Consider the following 19243-nt stretch of genomic DNA (forward strand, 5'->3'; position numbering starts at 1 on the left):
GTAACCCTGTACATTGTGCATACAGATATATCGCAAACCCAAGTGGAGCGTTACAAATTTTAATTTAAAACAGTTTGTGAACTGTCAGTATTTCATGGTGGAAATAGTGTAGTGGGCATTCTTAATTAAATTCATTAACGTCCGGCAAACTGGTTTTGTACATAGGCGGTCGCATAGCAATTGGAGCGTTTATTATATTCGGAGATGTCTGCGTTTTGTACATTTTCATCAGAATTGAGATCTGTTACATACGGATACAACCCCACAGAAAACAGTGGCTTTAGCCAGTTCAGTGAAAAAAATGAAAATTGAGAAATGAATAGAATAAGGATGCTTGGATTATGAGCATGTTTTTGTAACGCTGTCAGTTCCAGCTACGGCAAAACCTAAAGCAGCATCAATGAAGCCATGTGATCAGAAAGGTCCATCCTCAGAGGGGGATTTTCGACCTTAGTACTCGGAATGAATGTACGTGTTCGATATTGTTTCAAGCCGATATGTAAACTGATTGAAAAACACTCAAGATCGAGTTTGTGTTTATTTGAATGGTTAAGGCTACGTTCCACCCTTTGGTCTGTCTGTGTTAGGGTGCATAGAAATCCCCACCCCTCGCCACGGTAGATGAGTAACAGGTGCCAGTTAAAGCCTGCTTGATACTTTTGTGTCTGTCAGTTTCACAGAGGGACACGCACACACACACACAGATTACAATGAGGAATCGGAATTTAATTCATCATCGGGGATTAAATTGTATCGAGTTTTAACAAAATATTTGGGATGTGAAAGGCGCTGAAAATGTGGGTCTCTGGATTCTCATGGTGGATGCCCATTATCTGCCTGGCAGGTAAGAGTTAAACTACGTTTAACTTAGTAAATGCGATGGTACCGCTGGCTCCCGCAAAAAAAAACGATGAATGAACATGGCTGTCCAACGACGGGTTTATCGTTCCTTCCGTACCTTATGTCTGAGATCACCTGCTATTTTGGGGATGTTTCACAATTTACCCGTTAATCCTCTCTCTACCTGCCTACGTTAAATAATGATTGTTCAACTTGTTACTATGCTCTACTATCTCTCGAGTATTTAATTTGAAGATCGACACTTCCTTCAAGCTTCAAAGTTATTCCTTTGCCAGAGCTAGCGAAACCGTTATACGTACCAAGACCGATTGAATATGTATATTTGAGCAGCATAATATGCTAGTTGATAGCTTATTACAATTTTCAGCAAAAAGGGACCATTCATTTTAAATTTAAAATCTTAGATATTTTAAATGGCATTTTTCAGTGAGTGACTACAAAAGATTTGAAATCCTAATCCCCGGAATACTAGACAATGTGTTATTTTCTAAAACTCAGTACGTGACTCATGCCATTCTTAAGACACGAACGATGTACTGAATCATAGATGGAAAAGACTTGCATTGCAACTATTGTACTAGATGAATCCTGTTTTCCCCAAATTAATTATACGTTTGGATCAGAAATTCTGAAGACTGCAACTGAACATGAATAATGAAAACCGCATCTCGAAATTCTGTTTGTTCGTTCTCAAGGCCTGATTTTAGCACGCACATTCTCTTACTCAAAATTCCACTTGTAGTCTTAGAACATATTTTTTAAAAATCTAAAATAAAGCATACAAATGCGTGTGATTGCCTCCGACCAGTTATATTGTTCAACTTTGTAACTGATTGGAACAAAGCTTTTGCAGGACATACTGGTATTTTGCTGGAGTTTCTGCTGGAATGGACTGCAAGTGAAACTGCAAATGAGTACAACTGGTTACAAGAATGAAAAGCACAATACCACATTGGCCATAAATACGAGATAGAAACAGTAAATCCAGGAGAAGAGCAACATACATGGAGAGAGAAAAACACAGTTAGTGTTTCAGGTCAATGAGCTTTTTATCAGAAATGGGAAAAAAGTTGAAGATGTAATAGGTTATGAGCAAGGAGTGGGTGGAACAAGGACAAAAGAAACCTCTGTGATAGGTTGAAAGTCAGGAGAAATTGAATGACAGCAGAGCTGGTCTTCCAGCCAAAGGAATGGTGTTGGGACAAGGGAGGGAAAAGAAACAAAAGATTTTCCTGGATAAGGTCAGCTGCTGTCTGAAAGTGAAAAATAACAAAAAAAGGGAGTACCTGAATGGCCTCATTCTGTGCCATAATGACAGTATGAAAAGTGAACAGAGCAAGGCTGGGAAGAAACAATTAAATGAAAAAGGACATAAAGAGACTACAAATGGATATAGATAGGTTAAGTGAGTGGGGGAAAAAAATGTCAAATTAAATTTAATGTGGAAAGATGTGAAATTGTCCATTTTGGCAGGAGGAACAAAAAAAACATTATCAGAACAGTGGGAGATTGCAGAGCTCTGAGGTGGGGAATGATTTGGATGTACTAGTGCTAAAATTTAATATGCAGATACAGCATTTTATAAAAATGTTAATAAATTGCTTTCATTTATTGTGAAGAGAATTGAATATAAAAGAAGTCATTTATCTTTCAGCTATAAACAACATTGGTGAGACCACCCCTAGATTACTGTGCCCTGCATTGGTCTCTTTATATAATGTCGGATGTACGTGTGTTGGAAGAAGTTCAGAGAAAGTTTAGCAGACTTAAGGCTGAAATGGGAGGCCAGTCTTGTGAGGAAAGATTGGAAGGCTAGACTTCTATCTGCTGAAGTTTGGAACAGGAAGAGGAGACTGTTGAAATATGCAAAATATTGTGGGTCCTTGGCGGGTTGCATGTGGACAGGATGTTTCCACTTATGGGAGAATGTAGAATTAATTTTAAAATAAGGGTTCTCCCATTTGAGATACATTTGAGGAGAAATGCTTTTCTCACAGAAGATTTTGAATCTTTTGAGCTCTAACTTTGAATATTTTTTTAAGTGTGTGTGTGTGGAGGGTGCAATGTTATCAAGGTTAGGTGGAAATGTGAAGTAATCCGATCTTAAACATTAAGAGGACACAAAAAATTGAAACTTTTCATCTTGTATTCATCAAAACTAGGAAAGAAAAAAGATACTCAAACAAAAGGACATCATTTTATACAGAATAAGACGAGGGTGCGGATTGGTTGGGCCATCACTGGCGTGGAGATACAGCAAGAGCAGTTAACTGTCAATCTTAATTCTCAGACCAGGTAGGTAGATTCTGATTGGTCAGGGCATTGCCATGGGAATACAGCAGCAACTGGCTGACTCGATAACCTTTATTTTCACAAAGATGTATATACAAATTTATTTTGCTTACATAAAACAGGGCTCTGATTATTAATACATGTAACTCTGAGCATGCTCAAAGGCTGATGATCTCAATTTGTTTTTTGGTGCAAATCTTAGCACAGATTATTTAATGAATAATTTCTAATCATGGATGTACATTTCTGAGGCTTGCAAGTCAGATTGATTGAGCATAGTTGGTATGCTACCTGCTGTGAATGGTCAATGGGATGTGTTGTTTCATACCAACCAGCAGTCATTGGGACCTGCAGCTTACATACATACAATTTACACAGCTGGCAGTATGCCAATTGAATTTAACCATCCCAAGCTTGCACGCAGCAGAAAATAACAGCCAACAGAAATGATTCTGCTATTGGAAATCAAGTAATAAATAATCTTGACTGTGTGAATAGTTACACTAGAAACCAATTTAAGATCATCAATTAGACTTACAGTCCAGGGAGCAAGGTGATGGCCTAGTGGCATTATCACTGGACTGTTAATCCAGAGAGCCAGGAAATGTTCTGGGGACATGGGTTTGAATCGTGCCACAGCAGGGGGGTTGGCGGGTGGGTGGGCAGGGGGGAGGAGTTTGACTTCAATTAAAATCTGGGCTTGCATTTGTGTATTCTAGAAGCTACATATATAAGCACACTTATGTAGACAAAAGAAATTTGTACAAACATTACACTTTTTTCCAAAAGAGAGACAAGAAGTCTCTGCTCCATTCTCATGGCAACACCCTGACCAATCGTAATCTACCTGCACTGAGTTAAGATTGATAGTTAACTGTTCTTGCTGCATCTCCATGCCAATCATGGCCTAACCAAGCAACACCCTCTTCTCATACTGTGTGAGATAATGCCCATTTGTTCAAGTCTATTTCTTATGTCATAGTTCATACGAGTGCAAGACAAAAAGCTTCAAGTTCTTGACTCTTTTTAGCAATGTTTAAGTTCAGCAATCAAATCGACCATGATTTTATTGAATGAAAGAGAAAACTTAAGTGGCTAGCCGATCCATCTACAGTAATTCATATTTTATTATCAGTGACATTTTCATTAGAATATTGTTCATGCTCCCCTTTTCATTATGTTCAAATTTAGTTTTTAGCTTCTGAAATGTGAAGGTCTATGCCTAATATTTCTTTATTCTTTCATGGTATATTGACATCACTGGCAAGGACAGCATTTGTTGCCTATTTATTTATTACCTTGAACTAAGGGACCTGTTAAAGGCATTACTGAACTAGGTTGAGAGTTAACTAACAATCAATGATAGTTTCAAGATTACCATTACTGACACTAGCTTTCAATTGAATTTAACTGATTGAGGTGTACAAAATTGAGGGTCCTGTATGGGTGAATGGGAAAGTCCTATTTACATTGGCATAGAGGTCAGTGACTATGAGTATAGACTTAGTGATTGGTGGAAAGATCAGAGGGGAGTAGCGGAGAATTGTTTACACCCAGAAAATGGTAAGGGTTTGGAATTCAATGCCTGAAATGGCAGTCAAGGCAGAAATTCTCAATTCAGATGAAAGGTGACTGTGTATGTACTTCAAGAACTGCAACCTGTTGGGCTATGGAGCAAATGCTGCAAAATGGAAATAAGCTGGATGTTTTGTTTTTCAGTTGGCACAGACATGATGTACTGAGTAACCTCTTTCTGTGCTGTAAACTTTCTATGACTTTAAGGATCAAAAATGGTTGTGCTTTGATGAAAAGATGCATTTACTTTCATTTTATTAATTTGTTCCCCAACGTCAATATCTTTTCTGCTGTCCTGAACTAACTATCTCAGATGGAGACTCCTGCATGAACTGCCTCTTGTCTCATTTTTCATATGCGAACCTTGACTGTGAGAGTCAACAGGCTTTTCACTAAATGGGGACATCATAGCACTAAGTGTTATTACAGTTTCCCAAATAGTGTTCCTCACATTCAGCATAAACATACTGAAACTGGCATTTTGCAGTAATAAAAAAAACTATACTATTAAGATGTAAATTGAACAATATTAACTGGTGACTGGAGATGAATGGTTAAATAAGAAAATCCACAAAATGCTTTGCAAGTTACTTTGCTATTCCAGAAGCTTGGACATCACATTATCTTGATCCAAGATCCAACATTCAAAGGTAACAAAAAACATAAAGTGCTCGAGAAACCCAACAGGTCTGGCAGCATCTGTGGGAAGAAAGCAGAGTTAACAATGTCTAGTGACAGAGTTAACAATGTCTTCATTGGAACTGTTAGTAGCTAGGAAAAAGTGATATTTATGCTGAAGCCAAAGTTGATGGTAGGAATGGTGGGGAGAGGTGAGTGCATAGATGCAGATGGAACCCAGACAGAGAGATTAAAATGGATAGGTAAATAAGGAGATTGATTAGCCAGTCAGGGCAGGACTTATACACTTATGGTAACATCCTGGGAAACATTGTTGAACAAAGAGATCTTGGAGTGCAGGTTCATAGTTCCTTGAAAGTGGAGTCACCGGTAGATAGGATAGTGAAGAAGATATTTGGTGTGCTTTCCTTTATTGGTCAGAGCATTGAGTATAGGAGTTGGGAGGTCAGGTTGAGACTGTACAGGACATTGATTAGGCCACTTTTGGAATATAGTGTGCAATTCTGGTCTCCCTCCTATCGGAAGGATGTTGTGAAACTTGAAAGGGTTCAGGAAAGATTACAAAGATTTTGCCAGGGTTAGAGGGTTTGAACTATAAGGAGAGGCTGAATAAGCTGGGGCTGTTTTCCCTGGAGTATCAGAGGCTGAGGGGTGATCTTTACAGAGGTTTATAAAATCATTAGGGACGTGGATACAGTGAATAGACAAGGATTTTTCCCTGGGGTGGGGGAGTCCAGAACCAGAAGTTTAGGGTGAGAGGAGAAAAATTTAAAAGGGACCTAAGGGGCAACCTTTTCACACAAAGGGTGGTGCGTGTATGGAATGAGCTATCAGAGGAAGTGGTGGAGACTGGTACAATTCCAACATTTAAAAGGTTTAGGTATATGAATAGGAAGGGTTTAGAGGAATATGGGCCAAGTGATGGCAAATGGGACTAGATTAGTTTAGTATATCTGATCAGCATGGACGAGTTGGACAGAAGGGACTGTTTCTGTGCTGTATATCTCTATGACAGAAAAAAGGTGATAATGAAGAGCTAAGGGTAAGAAAATGGGTTAGCTATGCTGAATGCAACCCATATAATGAGCTGATAATGAGCTGAGGAGTATATGGGAATGGCAGACTGTGCTAAAAGCAATACATATCACAACAGGACCAGGCAAGGGGTGGGTGAAAAAAAAATGAAAAGATGGAGTCATGTTCTAAATTTATTGAATCCTGTACTACTCAACTGCAAATTCAATGTTATGACATGGGTTACTTTTAACACAGTCACCCATTCCCACGTATTCATAGAGTCATACTGCATTGAAACAGACCCATCCATCCAGCTCGTCTATGCCGACCAGATGCTGCAATCTGACTTAGTCCCATTTGCCAGCATTTGGTCCTGTACCATTAAACCCATCCTATTCACTTATTCATACAGATGCTTTTAAATGTTGTAATTAACCTGCCTCCACCACTTCCTCTAGCAGCTTGTTCCATACCATACACATACCACCCTTTGCGTGAAAGATTTACCTATAAATCCTTTTTAAATCTTTCCCCTCTCAACTTAAACCTATGCCCTCTGTTTTTGGACTCCCCCACCCGAAGTAAAAAGACCTTGACTATTCACATCCCTCATGATTTTATAAATCTCTATAAAACCATAAGTCATTGCATAGAATCTGTAAAATGTGGAATCAGGCCATTTGGGCCAAGAAGTCTACACTGACGCTCCAAAGAGTATCCTACCCAGATCCATTGCCCAACCCTATTATTTTACATTTCCCCTGACTAATGCACCTAACCTACATGTCCTTGAACACAATGGGCAATTTAGCATGGCTGATTAACCTACCTTGCACATCATTGGACTGTGGAAGGAAACCAGAGTACCTGGAGGAAACCTACGCAGACATGAAGAGAACAGACAGTTGCCTGAGACTGGAATTGAACCTGAGAATCTCTAGCGCTGAGAGACAGCAGTGCTAACCACTGAGCCACCATGGCGTCCCTCCACATAGGAGCAAATAGGCCAGTCGGTCCATCGAGTCTGCTCCATTTAATCATGGCTGATATGTTTCTCTACCCCATTTTCCCACTTTCTCCATGTAACCTTTGATCTCTTTGATAATCAAGAACCTATCTACCTCTGTCTTAAATATACTCAATTACCCAATTACTCCAGTGGCATGGTGGCACAGTGGCTAGCACTGCTGCCTCACAACGCCAGAGACCCGGGTTCAATTCCTGCCTTGGGCAACTGTCCATGTGCAGTTTGTACATTTTCCCCGTGTCTGCGTGGGTTTCCTTTGGGTGGTCCGGTTTCCTCCCACAGTCTAATGATGCGCAGGTTAGGAGAATTGGCCATGCTAAATTGCCCGCAGTGTTAGGTGAAGGGGTAAATGTAGGGGAATGGTTCTGGGTGGGTTGCTCTTCGGAAGGTCGGTGTGGACTTGTTGGGCCAAAGGGCCTGTTTCCACACTGTAAGTAATCTAATCTAAAGGGTCTTCCCTTTACCCTAAGGCTGTGCTCTCAGGTTACTAGTCTCTCCTGCTATTGGAAACATCTTTGCAACGTCCAGGTTATTCAGTATCCTCTGAGTTTCAATTAGATCCCCCTTTATCCTTCTAAATTCCATCAATGATGGACCCAGAATCCTCAAACATTCCTCATATGTTAAGCCTTTCTTTCCTGGGATCATTCTTGTGAACATCCTCTGGACTCCCTCCATGGTCGTTATCTCATTCCTGAGGTATGGGCCCAAAATTGCTGTGTTCTAAATGTGGTTTGACAACAGCCTTGTAAAGCCTCAGAAGTACATTCCTGCTTTTATATTCTAGTCCTCCCAAAATAAATGACAACATTGTATTTGCTTTCCTAACTACTGACTCAACCTGCAAGTCTACCTAAAGACAATCCTGGATGAGAACTTCCAAATCCCTTTGCACTTCAGATTTTCTCCCCATTCCTACCAAAGTGCAGGACCTCACACTTTCTCATGTTGTATTTCATCTGCTACTTCTTTAACCACCCTCTTAACCTGTCTAAATCCTTCTGCAGCCTCCTCACCTCCACAGTGCTACCTGTCCCAGCCTATTCAGCCTCTTCTTATTCCCCAAACCCGCCAGTCCTTGCAACATTTTTATAAATCTCTTCTGCATTCTCCAGTTTCACAACATCCTTTCTATAGAAGGGTGACCAGAATTGTACACTGTATTATAGAAGTGACCTCACCAATGTCCCATACAGTCATAGCATGACATCCCAACCCCTACACTCACTCCACTGACCAATGAAGGCAAGCATGCCAAATGCCTTCTTCACCACTCTATCTACCTGTGACTCCACTTTGAAGGAAATATGACCCTGAACCTCTAGATCTCTTTGTACAGTAACACTCCCCAGGGCCCTACCATTAACGGTATTAATTATCTAAATTAAGCTCCCATCTACCAGTCCTCGGCCTATTTGCACATCTGACCAAGGTCCCTTTATTCTCTGAGATAATCTTTTTCACTGTCCACTTAACTGCCTATTTTAGTGTCATCTGGAAACTCACTAACCATACTTCCAATACTCACATCCGAATCATTTATATAAATGATGAAAAGCAATGGATCCAGCACCTACCCTTGTAACACACCACTGGTCACAGGCCTCCAGTCCAAAAAGCAACCCTCTATCACCACTCTCTGTCTCCTACCTTCAAGCCAATTTTGTATCCAAACAGTTAGTTCTTGCTGGATTCTATGTGATGCAACCTGAGTCTACCCTGCGAAACCGTGTCAAACGCTTTGCTGATGTTCATGTAGACAATATCTACTGCCATGCCTTCATCAATTTTTGTTGCCTCTTCAAAAACCTCAGTCAAGTTTATAAGACATAATTTCCCATGCACAAAACCATGTTGACTATCCCTAATCAATCTTGCCTTTCCAAATGCATGTAAATCCTGTCCCTCAGAATCCTCTCCAATAACTTACCCACCACTGATGTAAGGCTCACCAATCTATAGTTCCCTGGCTTTTTGTAACAGACTTTCTGAAATAGTGGGACTACAACAGTCAACATCCAGTCTTCCAGCACGTCACCTGTGACTGTCCATGATAAAAATATGCCCAGCAATTTCTTCCCTAGCTTCCCACAAAGTTCTGGGAAACATCTGATCCAGTTGCAGAGATTTATCTATGTTTTTGCATTTTAAGAATTCTCTTCTGTAATATGAACTCTTTTCAAGATATCACTATTTATTCCCCAAGTACCCTTGCTTCCATGTCCTTGGCACATTATCACCGTTTACCAGTGATTGCAAAATCTAGCCTAACATTTCTACTGTTGCCTGTCTGAGCAACAACCAAGGAATAACACGACAATCTTCTTGATCTGTATAATTCAATGCATACCAAGTAAAGCATTTACGTTCTGGACCATCCCTATTATTATCTTTAAATTCATACCTGTTCTTTTGAGGCAGTGTGCAGGTGCAGTGCATCAAAAAACAAAACCCACACAGTACAGCAAGTAGTGGGATTTTGTGGAGGCAGAAGAATCCAACATAGGGTTCACACTGGGCTTCTGTCACACACCCCTACTGAGTCAATCAAGGGCAGTAACCATGCACACTCCTTCAAATCTTGAATTCCTATATATACAATAATGCTTTACTTAAAGCAGCAAAACTGTTAATGCTGATATTGATAAGAAAGAGCATGACAGGGAGCTGTTACTAAAAACAAATGTGACACCGGAAGAATGTGGCACTCCTCCATAGCACTGTTTTGTGGCACCAACTTTTAATCTATCACAAGTTTGTAAATGCTGATGCTAAGCAACTACATGCAGTAGGAGATGGGGGAAGAACATTCAGAGAGAATCTGTTCATATTAATATTAATCTATTATATGGATCAACTGTCTGTCCATTTTTTTTATTTCCTGTGACCTCTTTTCCCTAATTGAAATGTTATACTCTCACTATTTTCATAATGTGTAGTCCTTTTCAGCATTATCAACAAACTCAGCACATTCATGACATGAAGTCTTGACAATGAAAATATCATCTGAAATCCCAAACACATTTGTGTTGTTTTAAGTAACTGTAACTCTAAGTTTACATCTATATTTCCAAACTGCCGAAAACATTCAGCAGATTTGAACTATTTTACTCCTGGAGTGATCTACCTCAGACAATTTCCAGAAACAACACTCCCACTCAAGGAGTAGGAGTTTAACTATTCGAACTGTATCGCAAGCATTTAAAAATAAATATGAGTAACTCCAAAAATCCTTTCTCTGCATTGAAACATTGAGTTCTAGTGACCTCACTAGGGAATAATCAGAAAGATTAATGATGCTAATTTTCCTGGCCTAATCCTATTGTCTGAGTCTCGGATGGGCAAGGCACACACAAAGTGCACTTCATACGTTAGGCCTCAACAAGAGAAAATAATTGTGATCCAATACATTGATCTGACCTGGCCACATCCTCTACACAAACTCACCCTGTTACATGACAAGGTGCTTTTGTTAACTTCATTTTTCTACATTGCATATTTAAAAACCTTTCCTTGTCAGTATTTGCCCTGTCTGTCTAAAAATATTTGTTTATCACTTGTTTAATACTCAGCTACTGCAATTGGACTTATTCTTGAATATAGTCAAAATCCCAGCAACCTGGACATCCAACCTGCATGTGCTCTTCATCTCAGTTGAGTGACATGAATGTATAAAGCTATGCCAAGAGTCCATTTCCACCAGACCTTGATGGCGAGGTGTGACAGAAAAAAGCCACTCTGATATTCAATGTTAATTTTGCTGCAACATTGTCATCTTCTGCTCTACTTGGTACTACTTTATATCAGGAGACTCAGAGGTGAACAACAGAAAGACTTTAGGGATATCTTTAAAGCATCCCTGAAAAAGTAAAATGCCCCTGCTGATACAATGGAGTCCCTGGCTTGTGACTGACCAAAATGGAAAAACTCATCAGGAAGGCACTGAATGCATTGAGAAACCTTGAGAACATGCAGAAGTAAAATCAAACCTCACTGGGAATGCACAAAACTCCAACTACCTAATCTTTCAAGCAATAAGAAGTTAACATTGAATACCTTGAAGATGTATCAGGGTGACATTTTGCTGTCGGCACTTTTACTGCCAAACGCCAAGCCTCTAACCACCAGGAACTACAGTGGCAGTTTAAAGATTGCAAATTTGACTGGTCAGTCACCTCCGAATCCATTTAAACCAATGTGCAAACAAGTCATCCTCAATTCTGAGAAAGTGTCTAAGAAGAAAAAGGATTTGAATAAATGATGGGAAATGAATAGTTAATTTACAAGTGAATTACTGCTGATGGTGGAAATATTCATCAGATAAAGCAGCAGCTACAGACAGACACTGAGTTAATCACATGTTATTCAGTCAATCAATTCCTCACTTGATTTAAATATATTCTTTTATATAGCCCTCACTTGAAAAGGAATAGTCTGAGAACAACGTAAGGACTTTTTACAGCCATGTACAGTACACCAGTTTGTACATGCATGTTTCTCTTTAACTTTATTTATACCTAGTTTCTCACAGAAGGGGAAGAGGTCATCAACAGTGCTGTTTAACAATACTTAGTTAGCAATAATCTGCTCACTGATACTCAGTTTGGGTTCTGCCAGTGACACTTAGTTCCTGACCTTGTTATCATTTTGGTTCAAACAGACAAAAGAGCTGAACTCCAGAGGCAGGGTGAGAGTGACTGCCTTTGACATCAAAGCCACATTTGATAAATGCAGCATCAAAGGAGCCCTGCAAAACTAGATTTAATGGGAATCAGGGAGAAAACTCCATTGGTTAGAGGCATATCTAACACAAAAGTTGTGATTTCTGGATGTTGGTCATTTCAGCTCCAGAACATCACTGGAGGAGTTCCTCAGGGTAGTGTCCTAGGCCTAAACATCTTCAGCTTATTTCCTCAAGTACTTTCCCTCCATCATAAGGTCAGAAGTGAGGATGTTTGGTGATGTTCAGCACCACTTGTGACTCCCCAGATTTTGTAGTCAATGTCGAATGGCAACAATACCGAGACAATATGCAGTCTTGTGTTGAAAAGTGGCAAGTAACATGTGCGCCATACAAATGCCAGGCAGTAAGTATCTCTATTAAGAGACTATCTAACCACCATCTCTTGTCATTCTGTGGCATTACCATCATTGAATCCCTCACTGTTAATGTCCTGGCACTACTATTGACCAGTAAATGAAGTGAACTAGCCATATAAATGTTGCGGTTACAAGAGAAAGTCACAAGCTGGGAATCTTGTAGTGAGTAACTCACCTCATTTCCCCTGCCACCTCCCCACCTCCACACCCCCAAAAGCCTGTCTACCATTTACAAGGCACAAGTCAGGAGTGTAATGGAATACTCCCCACTTGCCCATATGAGTACAGCTCCAACAACACTCGAAGTTTGACACCACTTAGGACAAAACAATATGCTTGATTGGCATCACATCTTAGAGTCATAGAGATATACAGCACGGAAACAGTCCCTTCGGTCCAACCCGTCCATGCCAACCAGATATCCCAACCCAAAATAATCCCACCTGCCAGCACCCGGCCCATATCCCTCCAAACCCTTCCTATTCATATACCCATCCAAATGCCTCTTAAATGTTGCAATTGTACCAGCCTCCACCACATCTTCTGGCAGCTCATTCCATACACGTACCACCCTCTGCGTGAAAAAGTTGTCCCTTAGGTCCCTTTTATATCTTTCCCCTCTCACCCTAAACCTATGCCCTCTAGTTCTGGACTCCCCGACCCCAGGGAAAAGACTTTGCCTATTTATCCTATCCATGCCCCTCATAATTTTGTAAACCTCTATAAGGTCACCCCTCAGCCTCCGACGCTCCAGGGAAAACAGTCCCAGCCTGTTCAGCCTCTCCCTGTAGCTCAGATCCTCCAACCCTGGCAACATCCTTGTATATCTTTTCTGAACGCTTTCAAGTTTCACAACATCTTTCCGATAGGAAGGAGACCAGAATTGCAAGCAATATTCCAACAGTGGCCTAACCAATGTCGTGTACAGCCACAACATGACCTCCCAACTCCTGTACTCAATACTCTGACCAATAAAGGAAAGCATATCAAACGCCTTTTTCACCATCCTATTTACCTGTGACTCCACTTTCAAGGAGCTATGAACCTGCACTCCAAGGTCTCTTTGTTCAGCAACACTCCCTAGGATCTTACCATTAAGTGTATAAGTCCTGCTAATATTCGCTTTCCCAAAATGCAGAACCTCGCATTTATCTGAATTAAACTCCATCTGCCACTTCTCAGCCCATTGGCCCATCTGGTCCAGATCCCGTTGTAATCTGAGGTAATCCTCTTCGCTGTCCACTACTCCTCCAATTTTGGTGTCATCTGCAAACTTACTAAGTGTACCTCTTATGCTCACATCCAAATCATTTATGTAAATGACAAAACGTAGAGGACCCAGCAACGATCCTTGCGGCACTCCACTCGTCACAGGCCTACAGTCTGAAAAATAACCCTCCACCACCACCCTCTGTCTTCCACTTTTTGAGCTGGTTCTGTATCCAAATGGCTAGTTCTCCCTGTATTCCATGAGATCTAACCTTGCTAACCAGTCTCCCATGGGGAACCTTGTCAAACACCTTACTGAAGTCCATATAGATCACATCTACTGCTCTGCCCTCATCAATCCTTTTTGTTAATTCTTCAAAAAACACAATCAAGTCTGACATGCACTTTACTATCAATGTACCGAACCAGCAGTGTTTACCATCTACAAGATGAACTGCAGAAATTCACCGAGGCTCCTTAGTTAGTACTTGCTAAACCCACAAACATTGCCAACAAGAAAGAGAAGAGCAGAGATACATGGGAACACCACTACCTGTAATTCCTCTCCAAGCCACCCACCATCCTGACAAGGAAACCTATCAAAGTTCCTTCAGTATTACTTGCATCAAAATTCTGGAACTCCCTCCTTAGGAACATTGTTGTTTACCTAGACCAAATCGGTTGGAGTAGTTTAAGAAGACAACTCAACACCAAGTTCTCAATGGCAACTAGCTATGGGCAATAAATGCAGGTAATGAAGCACAGCCCATAAGTGATTAAAACAAGTTAACAAGAAGCAAGAAAATCCCATCAAATTCTCCCTGTAGGGATACTAAAGCCAATAATTCATATCTACTGCAGCCTTGCTTAAGATTTGCTAATTCAGCTCCTGCTGGGGGCCAAATTTTAGGCACTTTTTGTCCAGCAAGCAACGGGTAAACTTGAGAGGTTTACAGTGTTGTATTACTTTTCATCTTATAAAAGGCAACAGGAAATTAAGTACATATGGTAGATCAGAATAATTTGCATTTCTGAAGTAATGATTCTTGTAAAATATCACTTTTTATTAATATAGAATAACATTTGTGTGTAGAGATTTAGGCACCGATATTTCTGCAACATTTTATTATCAAAACTACATTCGAACACTGTAATTACACATTTTAACCAATATTTGTTCAGTTTAAGAAATTTCAAGTTTTCATTTCATGATTTTCACATGTCTACTCCATGCAAGTTTGAGGATTTTATTTGTTTAAAACAATATTTTCTTTCTTCTATATTTACAGAATATGATATATTGCCTCATACTTTTTTGCTTTTCATTGTAAGGCAGCAATGGACTAAGATGAAGGGGAAGATTTCAGAATTAAATTTAACAGAAGCATAAATGTTATATGGAGAGCTGTTGTACAATGTTTCTTTTATATTGATTTACAGTGAGAAAGAAGTGGACTGTCAAAACCATTAAATGTAATGTTTTATAACACTATGCCCTCAAATGTAATTTTTCTGTTTGAGGTGTAGTGTTTAAAATGGTGACTTAGTGTTACAGAGTATTCTGTGACTCATATGCTGCAATCATTTTGCACATTGCCATTCCATTCTCACCCTTTTTTGTTTTAAGAGACGTGTGGATGAAATCCTGAGACAATTCAACTTTATTAGTCTCACTACTCTTAATAAATGATACAAGCAAGGTTTAGGTGAACACCTGGGAGAAAGACACTTTCTCTCTATCTCTGAAGGAATGATGCTTCTTATAGGGAGACTTGAAAAGAACATCTGAATGTCAAAAATGCACCAAATTATTAGGTCTAAGAAGAGTTTCACTCTAACAAATGAGGCCTTATCCAATTATGGACAGCAAAATCGTTAATCTCTAATTTATGTTTTCCAGTTATGTAACAATAGCAATGGCCTAGATCCAAGTTTTATGATTTAATTAATTTAGATATAAAGGAACACAAACATTCATTCCAATTCTACATTCCATTCTGCTTCACTACCTTTAGCCTAATAAAAGACACAAGGACTTTGTGTTAATCTTAAAAGCACAATGTGCTCTCATGGAGAGATTGGGAAATATTCTCAGTATTGTAACAGATAAGAACAGCTTCAGCTACATGACAATGGAAATGTAGCTCAATTGCAAATTTTCTAAAAATACTTGTGACCAGTTCCAAATATCCACAATGTTCAAAATTTTACATGCAAGTAACAATTCATGTAAATTAAATTCAAACAACATTTTACATTCAATTCAATAATTCAAAAAAAAACCTGCATTTGCTAAAATTTAATGCCACATTTCTAAAGGCCTGATCTCATCACAGCAAGTTTTACAAATTTTTTTGTGCAATGACATGTGTAACAATGTGAAATGATACTTTGGACTCAGCTGCAGGTTTTCTTTAAGATATCTGGTGAGATTGCATCATTTTGTTATTCCACAAAGATGGCAAAAACTCAGTTGCATCATAATGTGCAACCTTAAGATTACTGGCTCAGGAAAAAAATGTAACTGGATTAAAATACTATTCTTTCAAATTAAAATTCAAACCAGAAATACTGGATGGAAGCCTCACTACTTTTCTACTACAATAGTGGTTCTAAACTTAAATAGGAATGTGAAACATGCGGGATAGTCAGCCCTTCAAGGCTGCTGCACCATTCATTAGGAGTATGGCTGTTCTGCATGTGTTCTCAACTCCACTTTCATGTCTGCACCCCATAAACCTTGACACTCGAATTCAGCTTTGAATCAATTTGAAGATCCAGTTCCCATTGCTTTTTGGGAAATAGAATTTCAAATGTGAACATCCCTCTGAGAAGAAAAATATTCTTCTCATCTCTATCTTAAAGGCAGACATTTTATTCTTATTGTATGTGCCGTCTAATGCTAGTATCCCCTACCAGAGGAAATAGGTTCATACCATGTGCATATCAAGTCCACTCACATTTCAAAAGATCACCATTTATTAGTATAAACCCAATCTACGTGACTTTGCCTCAAAATAAGACCTTCATCACAGGAATGAATTAAGTGAACCTTCTCTGAACTGAGTCTAATGCAATTATATTCTTTTTCAAATAAGGAGACCAAATCTGTCCACACACTCCAAATTTGGTCTCACCAAAGTCCTGTGCAAATGCAGCAAAACTTGCCTATTATCACATTCCATTCCTCTTACAACAAACATTACATTTGCCTTCCTAATCATTTGCTGTAGCTGCGTACTTGGTGTACCACAAATTCTGGCAAATATGTGTGAAGCACAAAAGATCATTTAGCTTATGGCATTGGTGCATGATCTTGCAGACCGTGGACACTGCACTGTTTACTTCAGATTTCAGTTGGCTACACCTGGCTGTTTTCCGAACTTTCAGAGAATAAAAACTGCCATCTTTAACCTTTTCAGAATTAAATGAGTCCACTCCTACATAATGTGGTTCACTCCTCACTGTGCTCTGAAGTGACTTAGCAAACCACTCAGTTGTATCACACCACTGCTTGTGAAGAAGGCCCACTCTCACCTTTTTGAGAGAAGCAGGAATAAATTTCAACCTTGCCAGAAATGATCATATTCCTGAATTATTTTTTAGATCTATTGTATACATTCACAATGTCACATTGCTGAGCATTCAAATTGTTATTAGTGCTCATGTATATCTGATGAAAGCTTGAGAAAATGTTTTTTTCAAAACAGAAAAATATTCAAAGATCCAGTTTAAGTTCCTACACTGCCCTAAAGAATGAATGGCTTGACTCCTTTTTTACTCTAAATATTATTTTTTCGCTGGTCAACTCACCACCCTAGAGTTCTTCAAAATAATTGTTGACACAAATGTTATGTCCCTTTGAACGTACTGTGAAAGGTCAGATTAATCACTGAAAATTCTTTCATTAAACTCAGGTTCTTCAAGCTCAGGCTATGATGTGCTACAAGGCAAACATTAATTGTTCAATGCAAATACATAGGTTCCAGAGCTGTTACATTATAGAATTTGAAGAGTTTAGCAGTGATATTGATAAAATGCAGAAAACTTAACATGGAATCACAGAACCATTTCTACACAGAAGTAGGTCATTCGTCCCATTATGTGTGTACTGGCTTTTCAAACTGAACATCTCACTTAGTATCATTCTCCTGCCTTCTGCCTGTAATGCTGCACAATGTTCCTTCCAACTTAATTGTCCATTTCCCCTTTGAATATCTTCATTCCAGACTTCAACCTGCGTGTGAATGTTTCCCATATCCCTTTTATTTCTTTTACTCGCATATTGGGATAGCTTTAAAACTTTGCTATATTCTTACAACATGTTTACACAAAAATATATAAAGCAGTTAAACTTCACTTTTATTAACACTGATATTTAATCTGTTATCAAGTTATGATGAAATGTTTGTCGGTGAAAATTGTAAATTTTCTAACCACCTTATTTCTGGTTGAGTATATGCCGTAATATTTATTTGTCTTAGCTATACAGTTAAAATATACCAAAAAACTAACTTAACCTGAATTCTTTTATTAAACTTTAGTGAAGTGTAGTTAATTAGGTCAGTTTATGTACTAGTACAGTATGTTGTGTATTTTAATTTCACAGTGTCTTCTCACTCATCCTTTGAGGCCAACTAAAAAATCTATCTATAATACAAATAAGAACTTATTATTCCTTGGTATTCATCTAGAACATTCAGAGCATTTTAACAGAAAGTAAAACTATCAGAGATGATTAAATCCCCATCATATATATTTTCAGCCATTATAATGTAGCATATGTAGGTGACATAGTAAAACAATCATAAATCAGATTGGGAATTATTGAAGAATTGTGATAGAGCTTAACTGCTCAATTGTATCTATTGGAGTTACTTACTGCAATCTCAACAGCAATATTATATTCATCACCCAGTCTTTGAGTGTTAGGCACAAAATAAAGCAATTTTGTTCAATTTCTGAGAGCTGACATGATGCAAGAAAAATAACAAGTGTGATGCCAGGTATGTAAACTGTATGTCCCAATGAATGGTAGACTGCAACAAATGTTGACAGCCCATTCATCCTCAACCATTCTGAGCTTGCAAACCTGAAGAAATTATATCCACCATGAGACTGTGCTGAGATTTGTACTAGAAACTAATTTAATATCATCAGTCAGGCCCATGGTATTTTCTGTTGCTGGAGCTACATGCATAAATACTGAGGACTCTGTTTTACGGAGGCAAAAGGAATTTGTACATACATTACACCTTCTACAATAAATGGTCATGGAGACAGCCAGACTCAGCTGCTCTCCCTGGCAACACACTGATCAATTCAGAAGCTACCTGCCTGCTCTGAGAATTAAGATTGGCAGTTAACTGTTCCTGCTGCATAGCCATGCTAATAATGGCCCAACAAGTCAGCAAGATCATCTCATCCTTTATAAAATAGTGATCTTTGTTCAAATTTGTTTCTTGCATCCTAGTTTTGATGAACACAAGATGAAAAGTTTCAATTTCTGTGCTCCTTTTAGCA

General features: G+C 39.0%; 1 protein-coding gene across 2 annotated transcripts in view; it reads left to right on the forward strand.

The window, feature by feature from the left end:
* The first annotated feature begins 529 nt into the window (after window positions 1-529).
* The window catches only part of ildr2 (immunoglobulin-like domain containing receptor 2), a 133584-nt gene continuing 114870 nt past the window's right edge, over window positions 530-19243 (forward strand). The window contains exon 1 of one of the 2 annotated variants that reach the window (XM_072585333.1): window positions 530-844. In XM_072585333.1, the coding sequence (XP_072441434.1) occupies window positions 796-844 (49 nt within the window). In that variant the 5' untranslated portion in view covers window positions 530-795. The remainder of the gene's footprint in view (window positions 845-19243) is intronic. The other variant, XM_072585334.1, reaches the window with a different exon arrangement.

This window comes from Chiloscyllium punctatum, chromosome 15 (genome assembly GCF_047496795.1).
Source record: "Chiloscyllium punctatum isolate Juve2018m chromosome 15, sChiPun1.3, whole genome shotgun sequence".
NCBI lineage: Eukaryota > Metazoa > Chordata > Chondrichthyes > Orectolobiformes > Hemiscylliidae > Chiloscyllium > Chiloscyllium punctatum.